This window comes from Puma concolor, chromosome C2 (genome assembly GCF_028749965.1).
Source record: "Puma concolor isolate L17-30 chromosome C2, mPumCon1.1.hap2, whole genome shotgun sequence".
NCBI classification, from domain to species: domain Eukaryota; kingdom Metazoa; phylum Chordata; class Mammalia; order Carnivora; family Felidae; genus Puma; species Puma concolor.
In genome coordinates, this window is record NC_141675.1 from 87129275 (window position 1) to 87151366 (window position 22092).

The 22092-nt window shown below is 35.1% G+C and overlaps 1 protein-coding gene and 1 pseudogene across 30 annotated transcripts in view; both read left to right on the forward strand.

Annotated features, from left to right (window-relative positions):
* The window catches only part of DLG1 (discs large MAGUK scaffold protein 1), a 279344-nt gene that overhangs the window by 240408 nt on the left and 16844 nt on the right, over positions 1-22092 (forward strand). For 16 of the 30 annotated variants that reach the window (XM_086675062.1, XM_086675061.1, XM_086675060.1 and 13 more), the window contains 5 exons: positions 6515-6556; positions 7262-7297; positions 9178-9228; positions 10115-10216; positions 10461-10633. In XM_086675062.1, the coding sequence (XP_086531188.1) occupies positions 6515-6556; positions 7262-7297; positions 9178-9228; positions 10115-10216; positions 10461-10633 (404 nt within the window). The remainder of the gene's footprint in view (positions 1-6514; positions 6557-7261; positions 7298-9177; positions 9229-10114; positions 10217-10460; positions 10634-22092) is intronic. The other 14 variants (XM_086675066.1, XM_086675067.1, XM_086675072.1 and 11 more) reach the window with 3 other exon arrangements.
* Positions 20472-20572, forward strand: LOC112850555 (U6 spliceosomal RNA; annotated as a pseudogene).

The following is a 22092-nucleotide window of genomic DNA, read 5'->3' on the forward strand; positions in this document are numbered from 1 at the left end:
AATATGAACGTTTACCAAATATTACTAAGTTACTTTAGGTGACAGTGACTCATAGAGGTAATATTTTGAGCTAAAGTTTCCTAGATAGTTCTTTCAATTTGGATTATTAAGCATTTTGAAGACTTATTTCTTTGTAACTCATTGGTCATTAAGGATATAACCAACATCTTTTAACTTTCTAAGATCTACATTAATAAACATTATATTTCGTAGAAGGTTTTTTCCCTGATTTATGCTAACTTTATACTGCAATCTTAATCTGAAGTGAAAGTACTCAACTTTTATTTCAACCTTAACGATTAAAGGTTTGTATTAGATTGAAGGCAGTATGCTTTATGTGTAATTGTTTCTGTACAGACACAGTATGCTATTTTTGCATGTGCCTTTGTAGGATTTGTCAAGAGCCACAAATTTACTATCGCTAGTGGCACCCTTTTTAAATCTTTTACCTTTGGAGAATATAATCAGTAAAAATCTTTAAAACTGGAAAGTATTTCCATAGATTCTTAATGCTACAGAATTTGAGAATGATATATTTTAGAGATGGTATGAATCAGCGTAAGGATCCACAGATTTTTTAATATCTGTTGAATCATCAGAGACCTGTGGAAAACTCCTTGAAAAGGAACTAAATGAATTTGTTTCCCATATTGAAACTGTTATGATGGATGATAATTACACCTTCACCACATCTTATTTCCATCTCTCATTTTGATGTTTGGGACTTGAGAAGAGAAATAAATGAAAAACAGTAACTGATTATGAGACAATGTCATTTCTAAAAGGGTTTAATTTTCCGGATGGCAACTTAAGATTCCCTTGAATAATAGGTTTTGTGCTTCATTTCACAGAAACTAAAATAATTTATTCATCTGGTAACTTGATGAGCAAATCTAGAAGATTTTATTTGGAAAAAACTGAGGGAGACAGGAAAATACGAGTAAAATTCTAAACCTCAATATGATGGCAGTTACCACATGAAATAGATGACTAGCAGTTAACAAAGTCCCCATTATTACACAACAGAAAATTCTGGGAAAAGCGTGGTCAGGGACGTTATTTGTAGCCTCAGTAATCTGTATTCTAAAGTTCCGGCTACAGGAAATAAACTTAAGCAAAATCCTGTGAGGTTTTAGTATGAAGAAATAAATGTGACCTCTATAGGTATTCAGGACTTGTTGGAATAGGATTCATGAAGCGACTGAGGACAAAAGGCATAAATTATTTCAGAGAAACAAACCCATTGAAGAAATGTGGAATAACACTGAATATCGAGAAAGATGTACATCTACATGTAATTTTACATAACCTGTGAAAAATAATGTATTTAATTGAAGAAGAAAAAGAAAAAAGTGATAACCTAGAATACTTTTCATAGACATAAACTTCAAATGATTTTACAAAGAAGAGAATCAAATTATTGATTTGCCCTGTTGACAGTACAGGAAACAATGAGAGAATTTGCCTTTCTAATCCTAATTTTGACTAACAGAACTAAGTAGAATATGATGGAAGTCTGAGAGAATGCAAGTAAATCATCATAGCTTGTGAAAAGCTAGAAATAGAAATGTGTGCAGCTTGTATGCTTTAAGAAGGCAACTTTGGAAAAGGTCAGAAAGAAAAAAGTAAGATTCCTTTAACAGATACTAAAAGGAAATAAGTTCAGGAGGGGCTGTATAAGGTGCTCAGAAGTGAAATCATGATGCAGTTTCAGACAAGGTTTGTACCTTTTAAATGAAGGTCAATTTTTATAGCTTTCCATTTTGTAGAACGCCTCAAAAACTCAGGCACATAGGAAAGAGATACACATGTAATGGGAAGCCTTTCTTTTCATCTCAAAGACTCATTTCAGCAAAGTTGTGCAGAGCTCTTAGATGCCAAAACCAGAATTACTTTTATTTGTGTAAAGAGTAAGTGTAAGAATGGGAGTATTGCTTGAGATGGATGATGTGTAGTAGTTAGAGCAAAGAGAAAAGACATATATGATACATTCTCGGGAAAAGATGTCTGATTAGAAAGGTGAGACTGGATTTAGGGAGATTTGAAATGGCTGTGGTCATCAAACATCAAAATCAAAATTAAAACTTGAAGAAGAATATATTTATATCCTGTATGGCAAAGGGATCATATCTTTGCACTACACATTTCTGACAGATCACTAAGAAATAGATTCTCTCTCTTCATTAGGTAACTGAACAAGGGACGTGAGAAGAATGCTAAAACAATAACAAGTGAAATAAGCATCCAAAATGACAGTTTTTACCCATCTTCTTGACAGACATTTCTTTTAAAGAAAAACCCAGTGGTAGAGTTCCGGGGAATGAGTATTTTCAATATGTTATAATTATGTGTATTTGAAAAAGCATATCTTTTGACCTACTAATTCCTCTTCAAGGAATTTATCCTAAAGATGTAATCAGAGATGGTGATAAAGGTTTATACATCAGGATCTTTAATTTTATTCAGAAACTACAGTCAAAAAATTTTTGAAACCATCCTAAAATGTCTTACATTTGGGAAGTGGTTAATGAAGTATGATTGTCTATACTTTGTAATATTGTATAGCCATTGAAAATCATATTAAAACATATGACATGGGGAAATGTTCATAATGTGAATGAAAAAAGTAAAATGTGAAACTACATATATCATCTCAGGTTTTTTTTAATGTTTATGTATTTTTGAGAGAAAGGGATCGCAAGCAAGGAAGGGATGGGGTGTGGGGGGGGACAGAGGATCCAAAGTAGGCTTCGTGCTGACAGCAGAGATCCCAATGCAGGGCTCAGACTCACTAACCAAGAGATCATAACCTGAACTGAAGTCATACACTTAACCAACTGAGCCACTGGGGCACCCCTATTGTCTCAAATTTGTAAATAAACATATATTTAGGGCTATTTGGAATAGTGTTGCTTTGAACAATATTGTACATGTCTGTTGGTCAACACATATATATCTTTCTGATGGGGAAATACCTGGGAAAGGAATTGGTGGGTCATAGATACATACATCTGTTCAGCTTTGGTAGGTACTGCAAGTAGTTTTCCATAGTGGCTGTACCAATTTTGCCACCCCCAGTAGTGTATGAGTTCCAGTTGCTACATATCTTATGTGTGTTTGGCATATCTTTTTTTTTCATTTTAGCCATTCTGATGTATGGTAGGGATATCCATTGTGGCTTATTTTGCATTTCCTTGATAAGTAATAAACTTGGACACCTTTTCATATGTTTATTGGACATTTGAGTACCTTTTTGTGATGAAGTTCCTTTAAAAATACAATTTTTAGGGGCGCCTGGGTGGCTCAGTCAGTTAAGCATCTGATTCAGCTCAGGTCATAAACTTGCGGCTCGTGCGTCGGGCTCTGTGCTAACAACTCAGAGCCCAGAGCCTGCTTCAGATTCTTTGTCTACCTCTCTTTCTGTTCCTTCCCTACTTGCACTCTGTCTCTCTCTGTCTCTCTGTCTCTCTCTCTCAAAAATAAATAAAAACTAATATATATATATATATATATATATATATATATATATATATATATATATGCTAGTTTTAGTTATCAGGAAGAAAGCATTTTACCTTTCTAATAAATTCTCAAGCAGTGATGATGGTGCTATTCCACGAGCCACGCTTTGAACAGCAAGATTTTATTGTAGAGTTACATAAAAGGATACTTGAAAGAACTTGAAGAATTTCATTGCCTAACGGCTATTGGTAATCTTAGAGAATTTGAGATGAGTAGGAGAAATCCCCAGAAAAGACAGAAAAGAGATATGTAGTAACTTTAACTTTTTGCTATATAACATGTCAAATATATTCAATAATAGAAGAATAGTAAAATTAACCCTGTAAGTATTCATTTACCCAACTTCTATAATTGTCAGACTCATGTTTAATTTTGTTTCTTCTTTACTCCTACTTACTATCTTTCGCTCACTCCATTGCAGTAACTAATGTTTCTTTCTTTTACGTATTAGAGATTGTAGAGTGTAATACCAATTCTAATATAAATTTAAGATTTTTTTAATGTGTCATTCCTACTCTGGGAATGAATTTAAGGAAATAGGACGAGGTAAAAATAATTATTGATGTTGATGGAAAACAGCTTAAAGCAAACTAAAATGTCTAAGTAATAAGTAGTAAGGTAAATTAGGATTTATCAGTTCAATAGAATGTTATACAATTTAAAATGATTGTTTTGAAGTACATGTGGTAACAAGGAAAGAAAATTTTTTTAATATAATTTATTGTCAAATTGGCTAACATACAGCGTGTAAAGTGTGCTCTTGGTTTTGGGGGTAGATTCCCATGGTTCATCGCTTACATACGACACCCAATGCTCATTCCAACAAGTGCCCTACTCAGTGCCCATCACCCATTTTCCCCTCTCCCCTCCCCCCACTCTCTGGTCAACTCTCAGTTTGTTCTCTGTATTTAAGAGTCTCTTACAGTTTGCCTCCCTCCCTCACTGTTTGTAACTATTTTTTCCCCTTCCTTTCTCCCATGGTCTTCTGTTAAGTTTGTCAGGATCCACATATGAGTGAAAACATATGATATCTTTCTCTGGCTGACTCATTTCACTCAGCATGACACCTTCCAGTTTGATCCACTTTGCTGCAAATGGCATGATTTCATTCTTTCTCATTGCCAAGCAGTAGTCCACTGTATATATAAACCACATCATCTTTATCCATTCATCAGTTGATGGTCATTTAAGGTCTTTCCATAATTTGGTTATTGTTGAAAGTGCTGCTGTAGACATGGGGGTACATGTGCCCCTGTGAATCAGCAGTCCTGTATCCTTTGAATAAATTTCTAGTAGTGCTCTTGCTGGGTCATAGGGTAGTTCTATGTTTAATTTTTTGAGGAACCTCCACACTGCTTTCCAGAGCAGCTGCACCAGTTTGCATTCCCACCAACAGTACAAGAGGGTTCCCATTTCTCCACATACTTGCCAGCATCTGTTGTTTCCTGAGTTGTTAATTTTAGCCACTCTGACTGGTGTGAGGTGGTATCTCAGTGTGGTTTTGATTTGTATTACAAGAGAAGGAATTTTTAAATATAAACTTTTAAAAAACATTTTACATATGCTTGTCATATATTATTTGATTTTACTTATAATTTTTAATGTCCTGCTGTATTTATATAATAAGAAGGAAGTTATGTCCTTGTACCTGAAACTAACACAACATTGTATGTCAACTGTATTGCAATTATAAAAGGAAGAAAGAAAATTATACCTTGTCTTTGCAGGTTAGAATAACAGACGTAATTTTCAATGTGACAGTAGTTCAAGAAATGTTATCTTATTTGAAGTCTTAAATTCTACCATTCTCTGAACTTTTTAGTAGTGCATCTTGATTTTACGTGGTATGATACAGCAGATATTTCTCTTCCAGCTCTTTTCTTATCCTTTAAAAATGTTTTCCCTTGCCTCACATAAGAAATTTAGATTTCCCTCTCTCCTGTGGAAAATTTTGTTTTTTAATTTTATACATAAAATTACTTTTTTTTATTCACGGGAGATACTTAGAGAACATTCAGAATTACATTTGCATGGGAAGAGTGCCTGGTGTTTACTGAACAATCAAGTTATGAAATGAGGTCACTTTCAAGGAGAGGCCAGGCAGTTTGCGAGTAGGTGTATTTGCTTTATCTTTTGATTGCAAAGCAGCCATTGTCAGTTTTATCAAAACCGCATTTCTCAGAAACACTAGTCTATTTTAAAATTTTTTTTTTTTTTTCAACGTTTATTTATTTTTGGGACAGAGAGAGACAGAGCATGAACGAGGGAGGGGCAGAGAGAGAGGGAGACACAGAATCGGAAACAGGCTCCAGGCTCTGAGCCATCAGCCCAGAGCCTGACGCGGGGCTCGAACTCCCGGACCGCGAGATCGTGACCTGGCTGAAGTCGGACGCTTAACCGACTGCGCCACCCAGGCGCCCCAGAAACACTAGTCTATTTTAAAATACAAGCCTACTTTCTAGAATTCCCTTCCATTTGACTTTTTTTCGAGGCATCTGAATCTATGACATCTAAAATGCTTTATATGGTCTCAAAAACATGGATTTTCATTTCTCTACAGGAACAAGAAAGAAGCTGAACTAAAAGCAAGATCATTTCTTTTTTAAGACATTCCTTCATTAAAATGGCCATCTGTTTGGTCAAATACAACTTGTCTCTTCTCTTTTTGGGTTCTGTGTCTACATTTGGACTAGGATCACTTTGCCCTCTTTGTCATATTCTACTTGATATTTGCCATAGATTTTGTTTGTAATCTGTGTTGTACAAAAATGGAGCATTTTCCTTAATTACAGGGGTTTTTTTCCTTCCTAATTCATATTTATTTGAAAAAAAACAAAATTTTCAAGGAAAATCAAAAATGACTTTTAAAAATTGAGTATGTGATTTATATTGCAATATTTTGTAATGTCATCTTGTGTTTATCTTGATAATTTGCTTTTTTTTAAACTCATGACACTTTTCTTTATTTTTTTCCATTGTCCTGCAATTTCAGAGCATATAACTTCTAATGCCAGCGATAGTGAAAGTAGTTACCGTAAGTGTTTTAAGTTACTTGTTCTTTTGTAATCACAAGTAATACATACCCTTTGGGAGTTATTGCCTTAGTGATGTGTTCTAAAAACAAAATCAGATGAGTAATATTTTAAAATCAGGGAGAGCCAAGTAAAAGTCTGTACTTCAGAAATAAAGTCCTATATGTACAACAGCTAATTTCCAAAAATTTATAAAATTCTAAAATCCTTTTTACAAACAGTACTATTTGTATACACAGTACACTTATATGTATGTATCTTTTACAAGAAAAAAATCTGGTTAAATGAGGGATAAACTTCTATTTTGCCATTTTCTTTAGTAATTTTGTTTTTAATATGAGCATTAAAATGTTTTTAAGTAATGCTAAATTTTTGTTAGCTTTATGTCCTTTTTTATTCTTTGTCACCAGTTCTGGGTTAACTGTTCTGGGTTAAGTTTATTTATTACCAGCGTCTGGTGAACATACACGATGAAGGAAAATTTTTCAACAGTTGCTCAAACAATAATACTGATTTCTTTTTGGTGTACTGTGTTACATTCTTGGTATCATATTGTTAAGTGAACTATGCAAGCATGTGAAGTTTTTTTAACAGATTTGGGCATGGGAGTAACAGGGGGAGTGCATGAATTTATCAGTTGTGGTACCGTAAAAATTAAAATTGCTTTTCTAACTTTTTTTTTTTTTTACTGCTGTCTAATGTGAAAGTAATCTTGATTACAGATGAGTATGGCTGCTCAAAAGGTCCATCCTGTTAATATCAGTCTCTGATATTTTTTCATGTTGACAATATATACTTTTAACCCTCATTCATTTCATTGGTTGTTATTTTTTGCATAATAGTTACATAACAATTTTCTTTTTTTTGGTATGGGAATGTGATTTCTTATTAGTGTTTTATTAATGTGTAATAGAACTCACCATAGAGCAGTTGAGTAGCTTTCTAGTCTAAAAAGAGGTAATGAAAGTATATACTGTCTGTCTCACCATTTGCATGAATTGTTAGGTGTGGAATATTCAAATTGCATGTTTTTGCTAATATATAAACCATGTTTTACAGTACTTTAAAAAGCAGCTTGTAAGTATGTATTTTATACATTATGATAATAAATAAAACAGTGAAATACACTTTTAAAGCAGTGAAATATACTTTTAAAGCCAGTATATGAATTTAAAAGCTCTACAGCTGCATACATGTGATATAAACCAGTGACAAATTTAATGAAAAGGTTGCTATAGAATCTTGATAATCAAGGGGAATATCCTCAAATATATTATACAACATTGATTGTTTTTATTGAACTGCTTGAAGTAACAGTCCTTCCTAGTTTGTTTTCTATACGTGTGTGTGTGTGTGTGTGTGTGTGTGTGTGTGTGTGTGTGTGTGTTAAGAATCCCAGGAATTTTTAACTCTCTCTTTAGTTCATTTTGCTGAGTGAAGATATAATTTGTAGACTTTTTTTTTTAATTGGCTTTATTAAGCAATTCATGAATTGAGCAGCATCCCATCTAGTAGTAGAAGGGAGTACCCTTATCTAAAGCTTTTTTAAACTCATTTTTTTTTGTTTTAATATTGTTTTTCCTTTTTTTTTTTTTTTTCTTTTTAATTATAGCATGGGAGAGGGGCAGGGAGAGAAAGGGAGGGCATCTTAAGCATCTCCACACAGAGCGTGGAGCCAGACATGGAGCTTGATCCCACAACCCCAGGATGATGACCTGATCCAAAATCAAGAGTTGGGACACTCAACCAGCTGAGCCACACAGGCACTACTAAACTCACTTTAAATGTTACACATATATTATTTTTTCATTTTTTTAATGTTTATTTCTGAGAGAGAGAGAGAGAGAGAGAGACAAGCATGAGTGAGGGAGGGGCAGAAAGAAGGAGGCACAGAATCAAAAGCAGTTTCCAGGCTTCGAGCTTTCAGCACAGAGCCTGACGCAGGGCTCGAACCCAAAAACCGCAAGGTCATGACCTGAGCCAAAGTCAGATGCTTAACTGACTGAGCCACCCAGGTTCCCCATAAATGTTATATTTTTAATTGAATAAATGAATTATTAGAACAATTAGTGAATTTTTTTTTACCAGTAAAATAGTGACTATAGTTTTACCTTTATATTAAATTTTTTATTATAATCATAATTATAAAAAAATAAATATATCCTGTTAAATATTGTATCTGGTGGGACCAAAAGAACAACATATTCTTAATAGCAGTAAATTGCATAAATATGCATATATGTAGAACTGTTCTTTAAAAAGTTAATCTTTAAGAGACTTATTAGTTCTCAGCTTCTGAATAAAAATTAATGTCACATGCTTGACATCACAAATAAGATTTTAAATAGATCTAATGATAGTTTAAAACACAGAATAACAGAAAAGTAGTTGTTAAATAGCACATTTATATTTTGTTTTTACATTTATCAAACTTATGACTTTATAATTTGCCACTTTTTTTTTTTTTTTTTTTTTTACTAAATCTTGCCGGAAATAATTCACAAAGTACATCTTTGCTGTTTTCTCAGGAAAGTGCCAGTAATTTATATGTTATGTATGACGAATTAAGTTAGCATTAGTTATCTTAATAGATTTTCTCATCTGTATTTTAACTTTCTAATAGGTGGTCAAGAAGAATATGTCTTATCTTATGAGCCAGTGAATCAACAAGAAGGTTTGTGAAGTCTGTTGATTTATAATCTAATAGAAAAATATACTTCTTACTTTGGAAAATAGGTCTAACTTACACCTCAAAATAATGTTTATTAGAATTTTGCTATATTTTTTTCTATAAATATAGAAATTTGCTATATGTATCTTGTGAAGTGTGGTTTAGTTTACAGTGTTAGAATTTAGTCATTTTGTATTAGCTGTTTTATATTGCTATTTTATTTTCTAAGCAGCTTCTTTCCAGTGTTTATGATAGTGTCACTGTCCTTCAGTGACCCTTGTTCAAAATTTTGTAAACATCTTTGATCTTTCTCTGTTTTCATCTCCCTTGTCCAGTCAGTTTCTAGGTCCTATTTATCCTTCTCTCATTATCTTCCTTATTTATAACCTTCTTTTCATCCCTCCTACCATAATTCTGATCCTATCAATCTCCCTGCTTTTAGCATAATCCTTTACAATCCAGCGTAAGGTATAATCCACTTCTATTAAATCATCTTTCTAGATCACTCCTGTAATTATATCACTTCTTACACCCAGTTTCTTTTTTGCCCTTCTTTGATCTGCTTCCTAACAATTCCTACTTCAGAAAGGATCAGTAAACACTAAACTGGTGTTTTCTCATTTGTAATGAGATGATACTAGCATTGTAGAGAAACACTATCTGCTAAATTCTGAATTTAACTTGGTTGAATTGCCAAGTTTATGACTTCTAATGGGAGATTAACTTAAGTTTAAGATCTGAAAAGTGTATAAACTAGCAAGTTAAGCATCATTGATGGAGAAAGAAAAAAATATTCTTTATAACATTTAAAGATATTTTTATTCTCTGGTGAAATACATTGATGTTTGTTGAGTGTTTATTCCTTTTAACATGCAGTTTATCTTTACAGTTAATTATACCCGACCAGTGATCATATTGGGACCTATGAAAGACAGGATAAATGATGACTTGATCTCTGAATTTCCTGACAAATTTGGATCATGTGTTCCTCGTAAGTAAGCCACATAAATATTCTTAATTATTGTTCTTAAGATTTTGTCACCATGTGTCATAAAAGCAAACATTACCATTTTTAATGGTTTATACTAAGTTATCCGTTATTCCTCCATATCATTGTCCCTTTTTAAGTTTCAATTAATCGCTGTTGTGTTAAACTTAACAAAACATTATTTAAGCAGAAAATAGATTTGTTATGTTTGTTAATACTAAACACTTCAAGTTATTTTCTATTGAAGATACAACTAGACCAAAACGAGACTATGAGGTAGATGGAAGAGATTATCATTTTGTGACTTCAAGAGAGCAGATGGAAAAAGATATCCAGGAGCATAAATTTATTGAAGCTGGCCAGTATAATAACCATCTATATGGAACAAGTGTCCAGTCTGTGCGGGAAGTAGCAGAAAAGGTAAGCACCATGGGCACCTGGCTGGCTCAGTCGGTAAAGCAGGTGACTCTTGATCTCAGGGTTATAAGTTCAAGCCCTATGTTAGATGTAGAGATTACTTGAAAATAAAAACTTTAAAAAAAAATGTACCAGAGCAATTCCAGAATATAGTTTCTAATCAGATGTGCCTTTGACAGTATAAAAGAATGATGGGAGAGAAACTTTTAATTCATATTTTTGAAAAAGTATAGGCTAAATATTGTAGCATTGATCATTTTAATATTATGAATTCAACTAAATACTTAATTTTAGATGACTTAGAAAAATACATAAAGTAGGTAAGGAATATCAACAAAGAAAATGAGGACAGAAATGGTAACATGAATCTAAGAAGGGAGGTTGTTCTTGTAAGGTCCTATACATTTGCTATACATAGACCTTTCCAATAGCTTTCCAAATGCCTAGCATAATTAAAGAACTAAGACTAGCAATGTTCATTAATAACAGTGAACCAGATGTTTAAGTATAGTTGTTCTTGTACTAAGACGAAATAAAAATGTCTCCCGAATAGTCATATTTAATTAACAACAGTTTAAAAAATGCTCAGCAGCTCTGTAACAGCAACAGATTTTCTGAGAGCATCCTTCAGATGATGATGTAGTCTGATGATATATTAACATTGAGTTAAAGCAGTTTTATGGTAAAACCAAAACCATGTATTCCAGACAAACTGCTATGCTCAAATTACTATTTGGACCTAGAAAGTAAACATCAAGAAATTATTTTATACCTTTAAAATTAGTGGTTTAAGACTCAGTAATGGAATACCTGTAAAACATAAAGCAGTAATTCAGCATCTCAGTTTTCCATCTGTAAATACTACTCTTTTTTATAAGAGGCTTGGTTAACTCTGATTAGTTTTTAAAATTTTTTAAATGGAAATGTCCAGTGATGCCAAGAATTTGGGAAAATAGAAATCTTAGATATTTTTAGTGGGTTATAAATTAACAGAACTTCTTTTGAGAAGAGTTTGGCAATACCTAAATAAATGCTTGTACCCTGTGACTCAAAAATATACTTCTTGGTATCTAAGTAGAAATTTACTTATGATGATTATGTATAAGAATGTTCATAGCTCTTTATAATAGTGAAAAATTGGAATCAACAAAGGGAAATGGTGAGGTGCCTGGGTGGCTCACTAGGTTAAACGTCTGACTTTGACTCAGGTCATGATCTCACAGTCTGTGAGTTTAAGCTCCATGTTGGGCTTTGTGCTGACAGCTCAGAGCCTGAAGCCTACTTCAGATTTTGTGTCCCCCCCTCTCTCTGCCCCTCCCTGCTTGCTCTCGCTCTCTCTCTCAAAAATAAATAAGCATAAAAAATTTTTTTAATAATTAAAAAAAAGGGAAATGGATAGTTAACTTATTTATGCAGTGGGATACAACAGCTAGAGTGAATAAACTAGAATATTCACTAGTGAGGTGTAACTACATTAATAAATCTCAAAATATAATGATGACTGTGAAGTTGCAAAGAAGACATACAGTATGATACTATCTACATACATTTTAAAATAACATGAAACAGCCTATATGGTTTATGGATACATGCTTAGTAAACATAAAAACATGGATGGGAATCATACACATGTATTTCAGGAATATACATAAGCCACTGTTCACTGGTTTTCCTTTGGGAGGAAAGGGAAGAAAATTATAGCTTTAGCTTTATTCATGATGTTATATTTCTTCTAAATTTTTTAAAAATGTAAAAAACCACATCCTCACCCTAACTGAAAGATAATGTCCAAACTTCAAATTACTGACAAACGGAAAAGTAAACACCAAGTCACAGCAAGCTATTTCTTTTGCAAGCCATGTAGAGAAGAAAATATTAGAAAGTTCCGTAAAGTAAGAATATTACAAGTTCTGCTCTGATCACAATGTAGTAAAGCTATAAATGATGAGAAAATCAAAAACAGTAAGGCCCACCCAACTAGAAATTTTAAAACTATCTGTTAACTATTACATGAAAGAGAAAATACAAAATGAAATTATAAGTTTTCTTAATAACGAAAACAGTACATATCAGAATCCATGGGATACATTTAAAAGTGATCACAAGAAAATTCACAGCCTTAAAAACTTTTCCAAACAAAAATAAATAAGAATAAGTAAATAAATAAGAATAAGTAAAAGACTAGAAAGAGAGAAAGGGAGGGCATAGTAAAAATAAAAACAAAAATTATATGATAGGCAGAAGGAAGGAAATAATAAAAATAATAGAGGAAAACAGAAAAAGAAAACAAAAAGCAATAATCGATGAAACCCAAAATTGGTTCTTTGAGAAGATCAGAGTCATTAATAAGTGTTTAATCTGATCAGAAAAAGAGAAAAGACAAATTATCAATATCAGAAATGGGAGAGATCAAGGGATACAGGAGTACTGATGCATAGGGGCACTTGTACCCCAATGTTTATAGCAGCACTGTCAACAATAGCCAAGATATGGAAAGAGCCTAAATGTCCATCAACTGATGAATGGATAAAGAAATTGTGGTTTATATACACAATGCAGTACTACGTGGCAATGAGAAAGAATGAAATATGGCCCTTTGTAGCAACGTGGATGGAACTGGAGAGTGTGATGCTAAGTGAAATAAGCCATACAGAGAAAGACAGATACCATATGGTTTCACTCTTATGTGGATCCTGAGAAACTTAACAGAAACCCATGGGGGAGGGGAAGGAAAAAAAAAAGAGAGAGAGAGGTTAAAGTGAGAGAGAGCCAAAACATAAGAGACTCTTAAAGACTGAGAACAAACTGAGGGTTGATGGGGCGTGGGAGGGAGGGGAGGGTAGGTGATGGGTATTGAGGAAGGCACCTTTTGGGATGAGCACTGGGTGTTGTATGGAAACCAGTTTGACAATAAATTTCATATATTAAAAAAATTTAAAAAAATAAAACCATCTCACAAAATTTAAACTAAAAACACTGTATTATACTATCTTGCTTAAAGAATAATAATAAACACTGGTGTATAAAAGAAAAAAACAGAAATGGGAGAGATGACAATTTATAAGTATTAAAAGGAAAATCAAAGAATATTAGGAACAACTTTATACCACTCAGTTCAACAATTTAGTTGAAATGGATAAATTCAGGGATGCCTGGGTGGCTCAGTCGGTTGAGCGACGAACTTCAGCTCAGGTCATGATCTCACAGTTTGTGAGTTGGAGCCCCGTATCAGGCTGTGTGCTGACAACTCAGAGCCTGGAGGCTGCTTCTGATTCTGTGTCTCCCTGTCTCTCTGCCCCTCCCCCACTGATGCTGTGTCTCCCTCTGTCTCAGAAATAAATAAATATTAAAAAATTAAAAAAAAAAAAGAAATGGATAAATTCCTTGAAAGAAATAAACTACTTAAGCTTACTTAAGAAATATATCATTTGAGGGGCGCCTGGGTGGCGCAGTCGGTTAAGCGTCCGACTTCAGCCAGGTCACGATCTCGCGGTCCGTGAGTTCGAGCCCCGCGTCAGGCTCTGGGCTGATGGCTCGGAGCCTGGAGCCTGTTTCCGATTCTGTGTCTCCCTCTCTCTCTGCCCCTCCCCCATTCATGCTCTGTCTCTCTCTGTCCCAAAAATAAATAAAAAAAAAAAAAAAACGTTGAGAAATATATCAATTGAATAGTCATATATGCTCTAAAGAGATTGATTTACATTTTTTTCTTAATTTTTTTTTCAACTTTTATTTATTTTTGGGACAGAGAGAGACAGAGCATGAACGGGGGAGGGGCAGAGAGAGAGGGAGACACAGAATCGGAAACAGGCTCCAGGCTCTGAGCCATCAGCCCAGAGCCTGACGCGGGGCTCGAACCCACGGACCGCGAGATCGTGACCTGGCTAAAGTCGGAAGCTTAACCAACTGCGCCACCCAGGCGCCCCGAGATTGATTTACATTTAAAAGTCACACACACAAAAATCTCCAGTTCCATGTGGCTTCACTAATAAATTCTACCAAACATTTAAGGAAGAATTCATACCCATTTTTACCATAAAATTTAAAAAGAGGAAGTACTGTCCAATTCGTTCTGTGAGTCCAACATTACCTAAATTTCTAAATCTGAAAACACATTACAAAAAAACTACAGACCAATATTTCTTAGGAACACATCTACAGAAATGCTAAGCAAAATTTTAGCAAGTTGAATCTTAATATATAAAAAGGATAATATGCCACTGCCAAGTAGGATTTATGCAGTGAATAGAAGGTAAATACTAGAAAATCAGTTAGTGTAACTCACCATATTAAAAAGGAACTCATGGTTCCTTTTTTTCCTAAAAAAGGAAAATCATAAAATTATCTCCAGAGTTAAAGAAAAGCATTTGACTGTTTCCGATTCTGTGTCTCCCTCTCTCTCTGCCCCTTCCCCGTTCATGCTCTGTCTCTCTCTGTCCCAAAAATAAATAAACGTTGAAAAAAAAAAATTTTTAAAAGGGGCGCCTGGGTGGCGCAGTTGGTTAAGCGTCCGACTTCAGCTCAGGTCACGATCTCGCGGTCCGGGAGTTCGAGCCCCACGTCAGGCTCTGGGCTGATGGCTCGGAGCCTGGAGCCTGTTTCCGATTCTGTGTCTCCCTCTCTCTCTGCCCCTCCCCCGTTCATGCTCTGTCTCTCTCTGTCCCAAAAATAAATAAATGTTGAAAAAAAAAAAAAGAAAAGCATTTGACAAAATCCAACACCCATCAGAAACATATCAAGGATATCTATTTTTACCACTTGTTTTCAGCATTATGCTAGAAGTCCTAGCCTGCGCAATAAGTCAAAAGAAGAAATAAAAGTTGTTCAGTTTGGAGAGGAAGAAGTAAAATTGTGTTCATTTGCAGATGACATGATTGTCTATGTAAAAAGTCTGATAGAATTTACCCCCAAAAAACTACTAGAATTCGTAAGTTTAGCAACAGGGATGCCTGGGTGGCTCAGTCAGTTAAGTGTCCAACCCTTGATTTAAGCTCAGGTCATGATCTCACAGTTCGTGGGTTCAAGCCCCATGTCATGCGCTGCCCTGACTGCTAGGAGCCTGCTTAAGATTCATATTCATTCTCTCTCTCTCTCTCTCTCTCTCTCTCTCTCCCTCCCTCCCTCCCTCCCCCTCCCTCCCTCCCTCTCCCCCTCTCCCCCCCTCCCCTGCTCACACATGCATGCACACTCTCTCTCTCAAAAATAAACATTTTTTAAAAATAAGTTGAGCAAGAATGAAGGGTACAGTATCATTCATTATACAAATCCTATATACTTAAACCACACGTAAGTTGAAATTGTGAAAAACATTACTTATAGTAGTCTCGAAAAATATTAAATACTTAGAAATAAATCTGACACAAGATTTATAGATCAGTACACTAAGAACCACAAAGCATTGCTGAGAGAATTAAAGACCTAAATAAGTGGAGAAATACACTATGTTCATGGTTTCTAAGACTTCATATTATGTAGATGTCAGTTACCTCTAAATTGAGCTTGTAGACTCAGTACAGCTCCAATCAAAATCTGAGTAGGGGCATCTGGATGCCTCAGTTGGTTAAGCCTCCGACTTCAGCTCAGATCATGATTTGTGGGTGGTTGGTTCAAGGCCCCACATCAGGCTCTGTGCTGACAGCTAAGAGCCTGGAGCCTGCTTCAGATTCATATTCCTCTCTCTCTCTCTCTCTCTCTCTCTCTGTCAAAAATAAATAAACATTAAAAACATTTTAATAAAAAAATTCTAAGCACACCTTTCTGTAGAAAATAACATGCTAATTGTAAAGCTTATAGGAAATGCAAAAATCTAGAATAGCCAAAACAACTTCAAAAAAAATCCAAGATGAAGGACTCACACTGCGTGTTTTGAGACTTATAAAAATACAGTAATCAAGATACTGTGGTAGTGGCATGAAGACATACAAGTAGATCAGGACATACTAGAGAATTCTTAAATGGACCCATATATATATGGGCAACTGTGGACAAAAGTACAATAGCAGATCAGTGGAGAAAGGGATTGTCTTTTCAATAAATGGTGCTAGAGCAATTGACTAGCCATGCCTCATATCATATACAAAAATTAACTAAAAATAGATTATAAATGTAAACCCTAAAACTATAAACCTTGTTGAAGAAAACATTGGAGAAGAATCTTAATGACTGGTTTTGGCAAAGGTTTCTAAGATAATATAGCAAAAACACAATCCATAAAAGAAAATAATGACAAATTGGATTTCATCGAAATTAAAATTTCTGCTCCTAAAAAACACTGTTAAAGGAATAAAAAGACAAGTCATATAGTAGGAGAAAATACTTTCAAATCATACATATATTTTCATCTCATGAAAGACTTTTATCCGGAATATGTAAAGAACTCTTACAATAATAAAGACAACCCAATTTAAAAATGGGCAAACTATTGGGGGCACCTTGGTGGCTCAGTCAGTTGAGAATCAGATTCTCAGTTTCAGCTCAGGTCATGATCTCACAGTTGGTAGGGTCAAGCTTCATGTCAGGCTCTGTGCTGATAAGGCCCGAGCCTCCTTGGGATTCTGTCTCTTCTTCTCCCTGCCCCTTCGCTGCTGTCTGTCTGTCTGTCTGTCTCTCTCTCTCTCTCTCTCTCTCTCTCCCTCCCCCCCGTCTCTCTCTACCCCCCTTTCTGTCTCCCCACCCTCTCCCTCTCCCCCTTTCCCCTGTTCCCTCTTTCCCCTTCCCCCCCCCTCGAATTTTAAAAAAGTTTTCTTGTTTTATGTTATTTATTTTTATTAAGTTTTTTTATTTTAATTCCAGTATTGATAACATACAGTGTTATATTAGCTTCAGGTGTACAATATGGTAATTCAACAATTCCATATATTACTCTATGCTCATCGTGGTAAGTGTGCTCTTTAATCCCCTCACCTATTTCACCCACCCACATACCCACCTCCCCTCTGGTAACCATTGGTACAAAGGTAGAGTTTTGAGTTGGTTTTACTCTTGTGCACATTTTGACTTCCTCACACCCCACCACAGGCTGTTACCATCACCTTGTACACCAACTCTAAAGCCCACCTGAGTTCCCCAGAGTGAGACCGAGGGTGACACAGGGCTTAGAGTGGGCTCAGAATATGCCACCCCAAAATACGCCAGTTTGATATATTGACTATTTTGAGCTAAAGGCACTTGAAAAACAACAGGTGTAAGAAAGGCACAATGATTTCCCCTTTTCCTCCTGAAAACAGGAGATAAAACTCCCATATGTAACAGACCCTCCCCTGCATCTGGAGGGAAAGAACATTCCAAGTTAAATTTTTACAAACAAATTTAACCAAAGTAACCCCTGTCTTCCTTTAGTCTCCTCATACATTTTAGTTACTTTTTCATAATTACTACTCTTCAATCTAGTATATAAAAAAGTTTTCTAATGGGCAAAGTATTTAAAAAGACATTTCTCTAAAGAAGATATACAAATGGCCAATAAAAACATGAAAAGACATCCATCATAATCAGTCATTAGGGAAATGCAAATTGAAACCATAATTAGGTGCCACTACACACCCATCAGAATTACCAAGCTTTGACAGAGCTATAGAGCAATCGGAACTCTCATAGACTTTGTTGGGTGAGAAAATAAAAACATAACAACCACTTTGAAAAAGAGTTTAAACATACACCTACCATATGATCCACTTCTGGAGAAAAGAGAACATACGTTCATACAACGATAATCTCTAATAACAGAAAGCAGACCAGTGGTTCTCATGAATTGAGATCATGACCTGAGCTGAGATCAAGAATGGGACACTTAACTGACTGAGCCCATGCTCACCCATGCACCCCTACTATATCCTTTCTGAATTGTCAACTCACATATATTCTTTTTTACAATAAAAGTAATTAATAAAATTTTTTTTTAAGAATTTAAGGTAGAAAATAGAAAAGTAGAAAATCTAGAAAAAGTTAACACAATAGACAAACCATGAGTTGACCTGAATTTTTTAAGAAGAAAAATAAAAAGTAATAGAAACAGGAAATGACAAGGGAACATACCATTGAAATAAGAGGAAATCACAAGTCTACTTTCTATATCTGTATATAAATAATATTTTTTAAGTTTGTTTATTTTGAGAGACAGAGAAAGCACAAGTGGTGGAGGGGCAGAGACAGAGAGGGAGAGAGAGAAAATCCCAAGTAGGTTCTGCACTGCCAGCACAGAGCCTGATGTGGGGCTCAAACTCATGAAACCATGAGATAATGACCTGAGCCAAAACCAAGAGTTGGACCAACTGAGCCATGCAGGTGTTTGTATATAAATAAATTTCAAACTTGGTTGCAGGGCGCCTCGGTGGCTCAGTTGGTTAAGCATCCGACTCTTGATTTTAGCTCAGGTCATGATCTCACAGTTCGTGAGTTCAAGCCCCGCATCAGGCTCTGTGCTGACAGTGAAGAACCTGCTTGAGATTCTGTCTCCCTCTTTCTCTGCCCCTCCCCTGATCAGTCTCTATTTCTCTCTCTGTCAAAATAAAGAAACATGAGGGGGGAAAAACTTGGTTGCAATGGAAATTTTTTAGAAAACTATGGTATACCAAAATTGACCTGTCAGAAATGGAAAGCTTTCTTTAGAAGAAATAGAGCACATTATCAAGGAACTACCCCACCCACAAAGAGCACCAGGCACAGATGGCTTCACAGGAGAATTCTATCTAATCCCAAAGGTTAGACTGTTCTAAAACTCTACAAACTGTTCAAGAGCATTCTTTTTATGAAGCAAGTATAATATTGATATCTAAGCCAGCTAAAGACAGAAAAAATCATAGACCAATATCACAAATACTAATGCAAAAACATTAAATATTTTAGGAAACAGAATCCCATAGCACGTTGCAAAACTAATACACCATAACCAAATGGGTTATGACCCATAACCAAATGGTTATGACCTTAAAGAAATTTAAGGTCAGCTCAAAGTTAGAAAATTCATCAATATAATCTACCACAGATCTAAAGAGAAAAATCAAAAATTTCCAGATGCCTACAAATCTTTTGGTAAAATTCAGTACCTTACCAGGGGGAAGAAAAACTTAAAAATACAGAGATTGGTGTTACTTTTAAAAAAAGAGGGGCGCCTGGGTGGCGCAGTCGGTTCAGCGTCCGACTTCAGCCAGGTCACGATCTCGCGGTCCGTGAGTTCGAGCCCCGCGTCAGGCTCTGGGCTGATGGCTCAGAGCCTGGAGCCTGTTTCCGATTCTGTGTCTCCCTCTCTCTATGCTCCTCCCCCGTTCATGCTCTGTCTCTCTCTGTCCCAAAAATAAATAAACGTTGAAAAAAAAAAATTTAAAAAAAAAAAAAAGAAAAGGAGATGGGGCACTTGGCTGACTCAGTCAAAAGAGCATGTGACTCTTGATTTCCAGGTCATGAGTTCAAGTCCCACGTGGGGTGTAGAGATAAATAAATTTTTAAAAGCTGTAAATAAAGAGAGATTTAGATGGATGAATGGATGGATATGTATTCTTTTAAATATTTAATGGGAAAAATACAAGACAAAATACAAGGAAATTCCATTATGTTGAAGAACAAAGCAAGGATGTCTGTTATCTCCACTACTATTCAACATTGTACCCAAGGTATTCATTGTACTTGAGGCATTAGTCAATGCTGTTAGACCAGCATTGAATTGGGGGGGAAGTAAAACTAGCTAGATTTTCAGATAGTAGTATACCTGGGAAACCATACAAAATCTATCATAAAATTTATTTTGTAAAATAAATTATAAAGTATTATAAAATTAAAGACAATTATAAAATGAAAGTCACTTAAAAAAAACTAGAGTAAGGTTATCCGTATATAAAATTAAGATGTGGTGCTCACTTCGGCTGCACATATACTAAAATTAGAAGTATACAGAGAAGGTTAGCATGGCTCCTGCTCAAGGATATCACACAAAGAATAATATGGATATGTCAAAAAGACACAGAAGCCAGCCTGTGGAGCCCCCAAGTGGCCAAGTCTGGGATAATTTGAATGTTTAAATGGTTATAACTAATTATAACATAAAGAATAAAATAAGTGGGAATCCAAGCTGGTGCAGCCACTCTGGAAAACAGTATGGAGGTTCCTCAGAAAACTAAAAATAGAGCTACCCTGCGACCCAGCAATTGCACTACTAGGCATTTATCCAAGAGATACAGATGTGCTGTTTCGAAGGGACACATGCACCCCCATGTTTATAGCAGTACTATCAACAATAGCCAAAGTATGGAAAGAGCCCAAATGTCCATCGATGAATGAATGGATAAAGAAGATGTGCTATATGTGTGTGTGTGTGTGTGTGTGTGCGCGCACACGCGCGCGTGCGCACAATGGAGTATTACTTGGCAATCAAAAAGAATGAAATTTTGCCATTTGCAACTACATGGATGGAACTGGAGGGTATTATGCTAAGTCAAATTAGTCAGAGACAAAAATCATGACTTCACTCATATGAGGACTTTAAGAGACAAAACAGATGAACATAAGGGGAGGGAAACAAAAATAATATAAAAACAGGGAGGGGAACAAAACGGAGGAGACTAATAAATATGGAGAACAAACTGAGGGTTATGGGAGGGGTTGGGGGGGGCGTGGGCTAAATGGGTAATGGGCACTAAGGAATCTACTCCTGAAATCATTGTTGCACTATATGCTAATTTGGATGTAAATTTAAAAAAATAAAAAATAAAACAAGTTAAAATAAAAAAGAATAAAATAAGGATCCAAGAATCCATAATGGTACCAATAAGTACATGAATAAATAAATAAACTGATAGAAGGGAAAGCTTTGCCTTAACATTAGAATATCTAATAAAGATAGGAAGAATGATGATATTGGGAGATCTCCCTGGACAACCACCATGGTAATAATTGTTCATAATAATAGTTCAAACAAGAACTATCAATGTTTGCTAAAATTAGTGAGTGAATTAATATCTTATGAGCAACAGGGTATTTACATCTCAACAAATCCTCCCCCAAAATACTTACCAGTTACAAAGGAAAAAATTGTAATTTTATAATGAACGTGGCAGATAAAACCTTAAACAAGTGATCAAAATTAACATCACTAGCATAGTAATGGGACAAATAGATATTATATGCCTCTTGATATGATGAATTGAGAAGGATACAGCATCACTTCTGTGGTATTCCTGCCAAAATGTGTAGCATGGGAAATATCAGGTACACCAGGGTTGAGGCATATTCTTTGAAAAAAGAAAATAATCTGTACTCTTCAAAAATACGAAGATCGTGAAAGACAAAGACTGAAGAACTATGCCAGATTGACAGACTAAAGAGACATTACAACCAAATGCAATGTATGATCTTGGATTGGATCCTGAACCAGGAACTTTTTTTTTCTTTAGTACTAAAGGACATTAGGTGGCCAACTGAAATTATACTGTGATTATATAAGAGATGTCATTATTTTTAGGAAATAGGGGGTG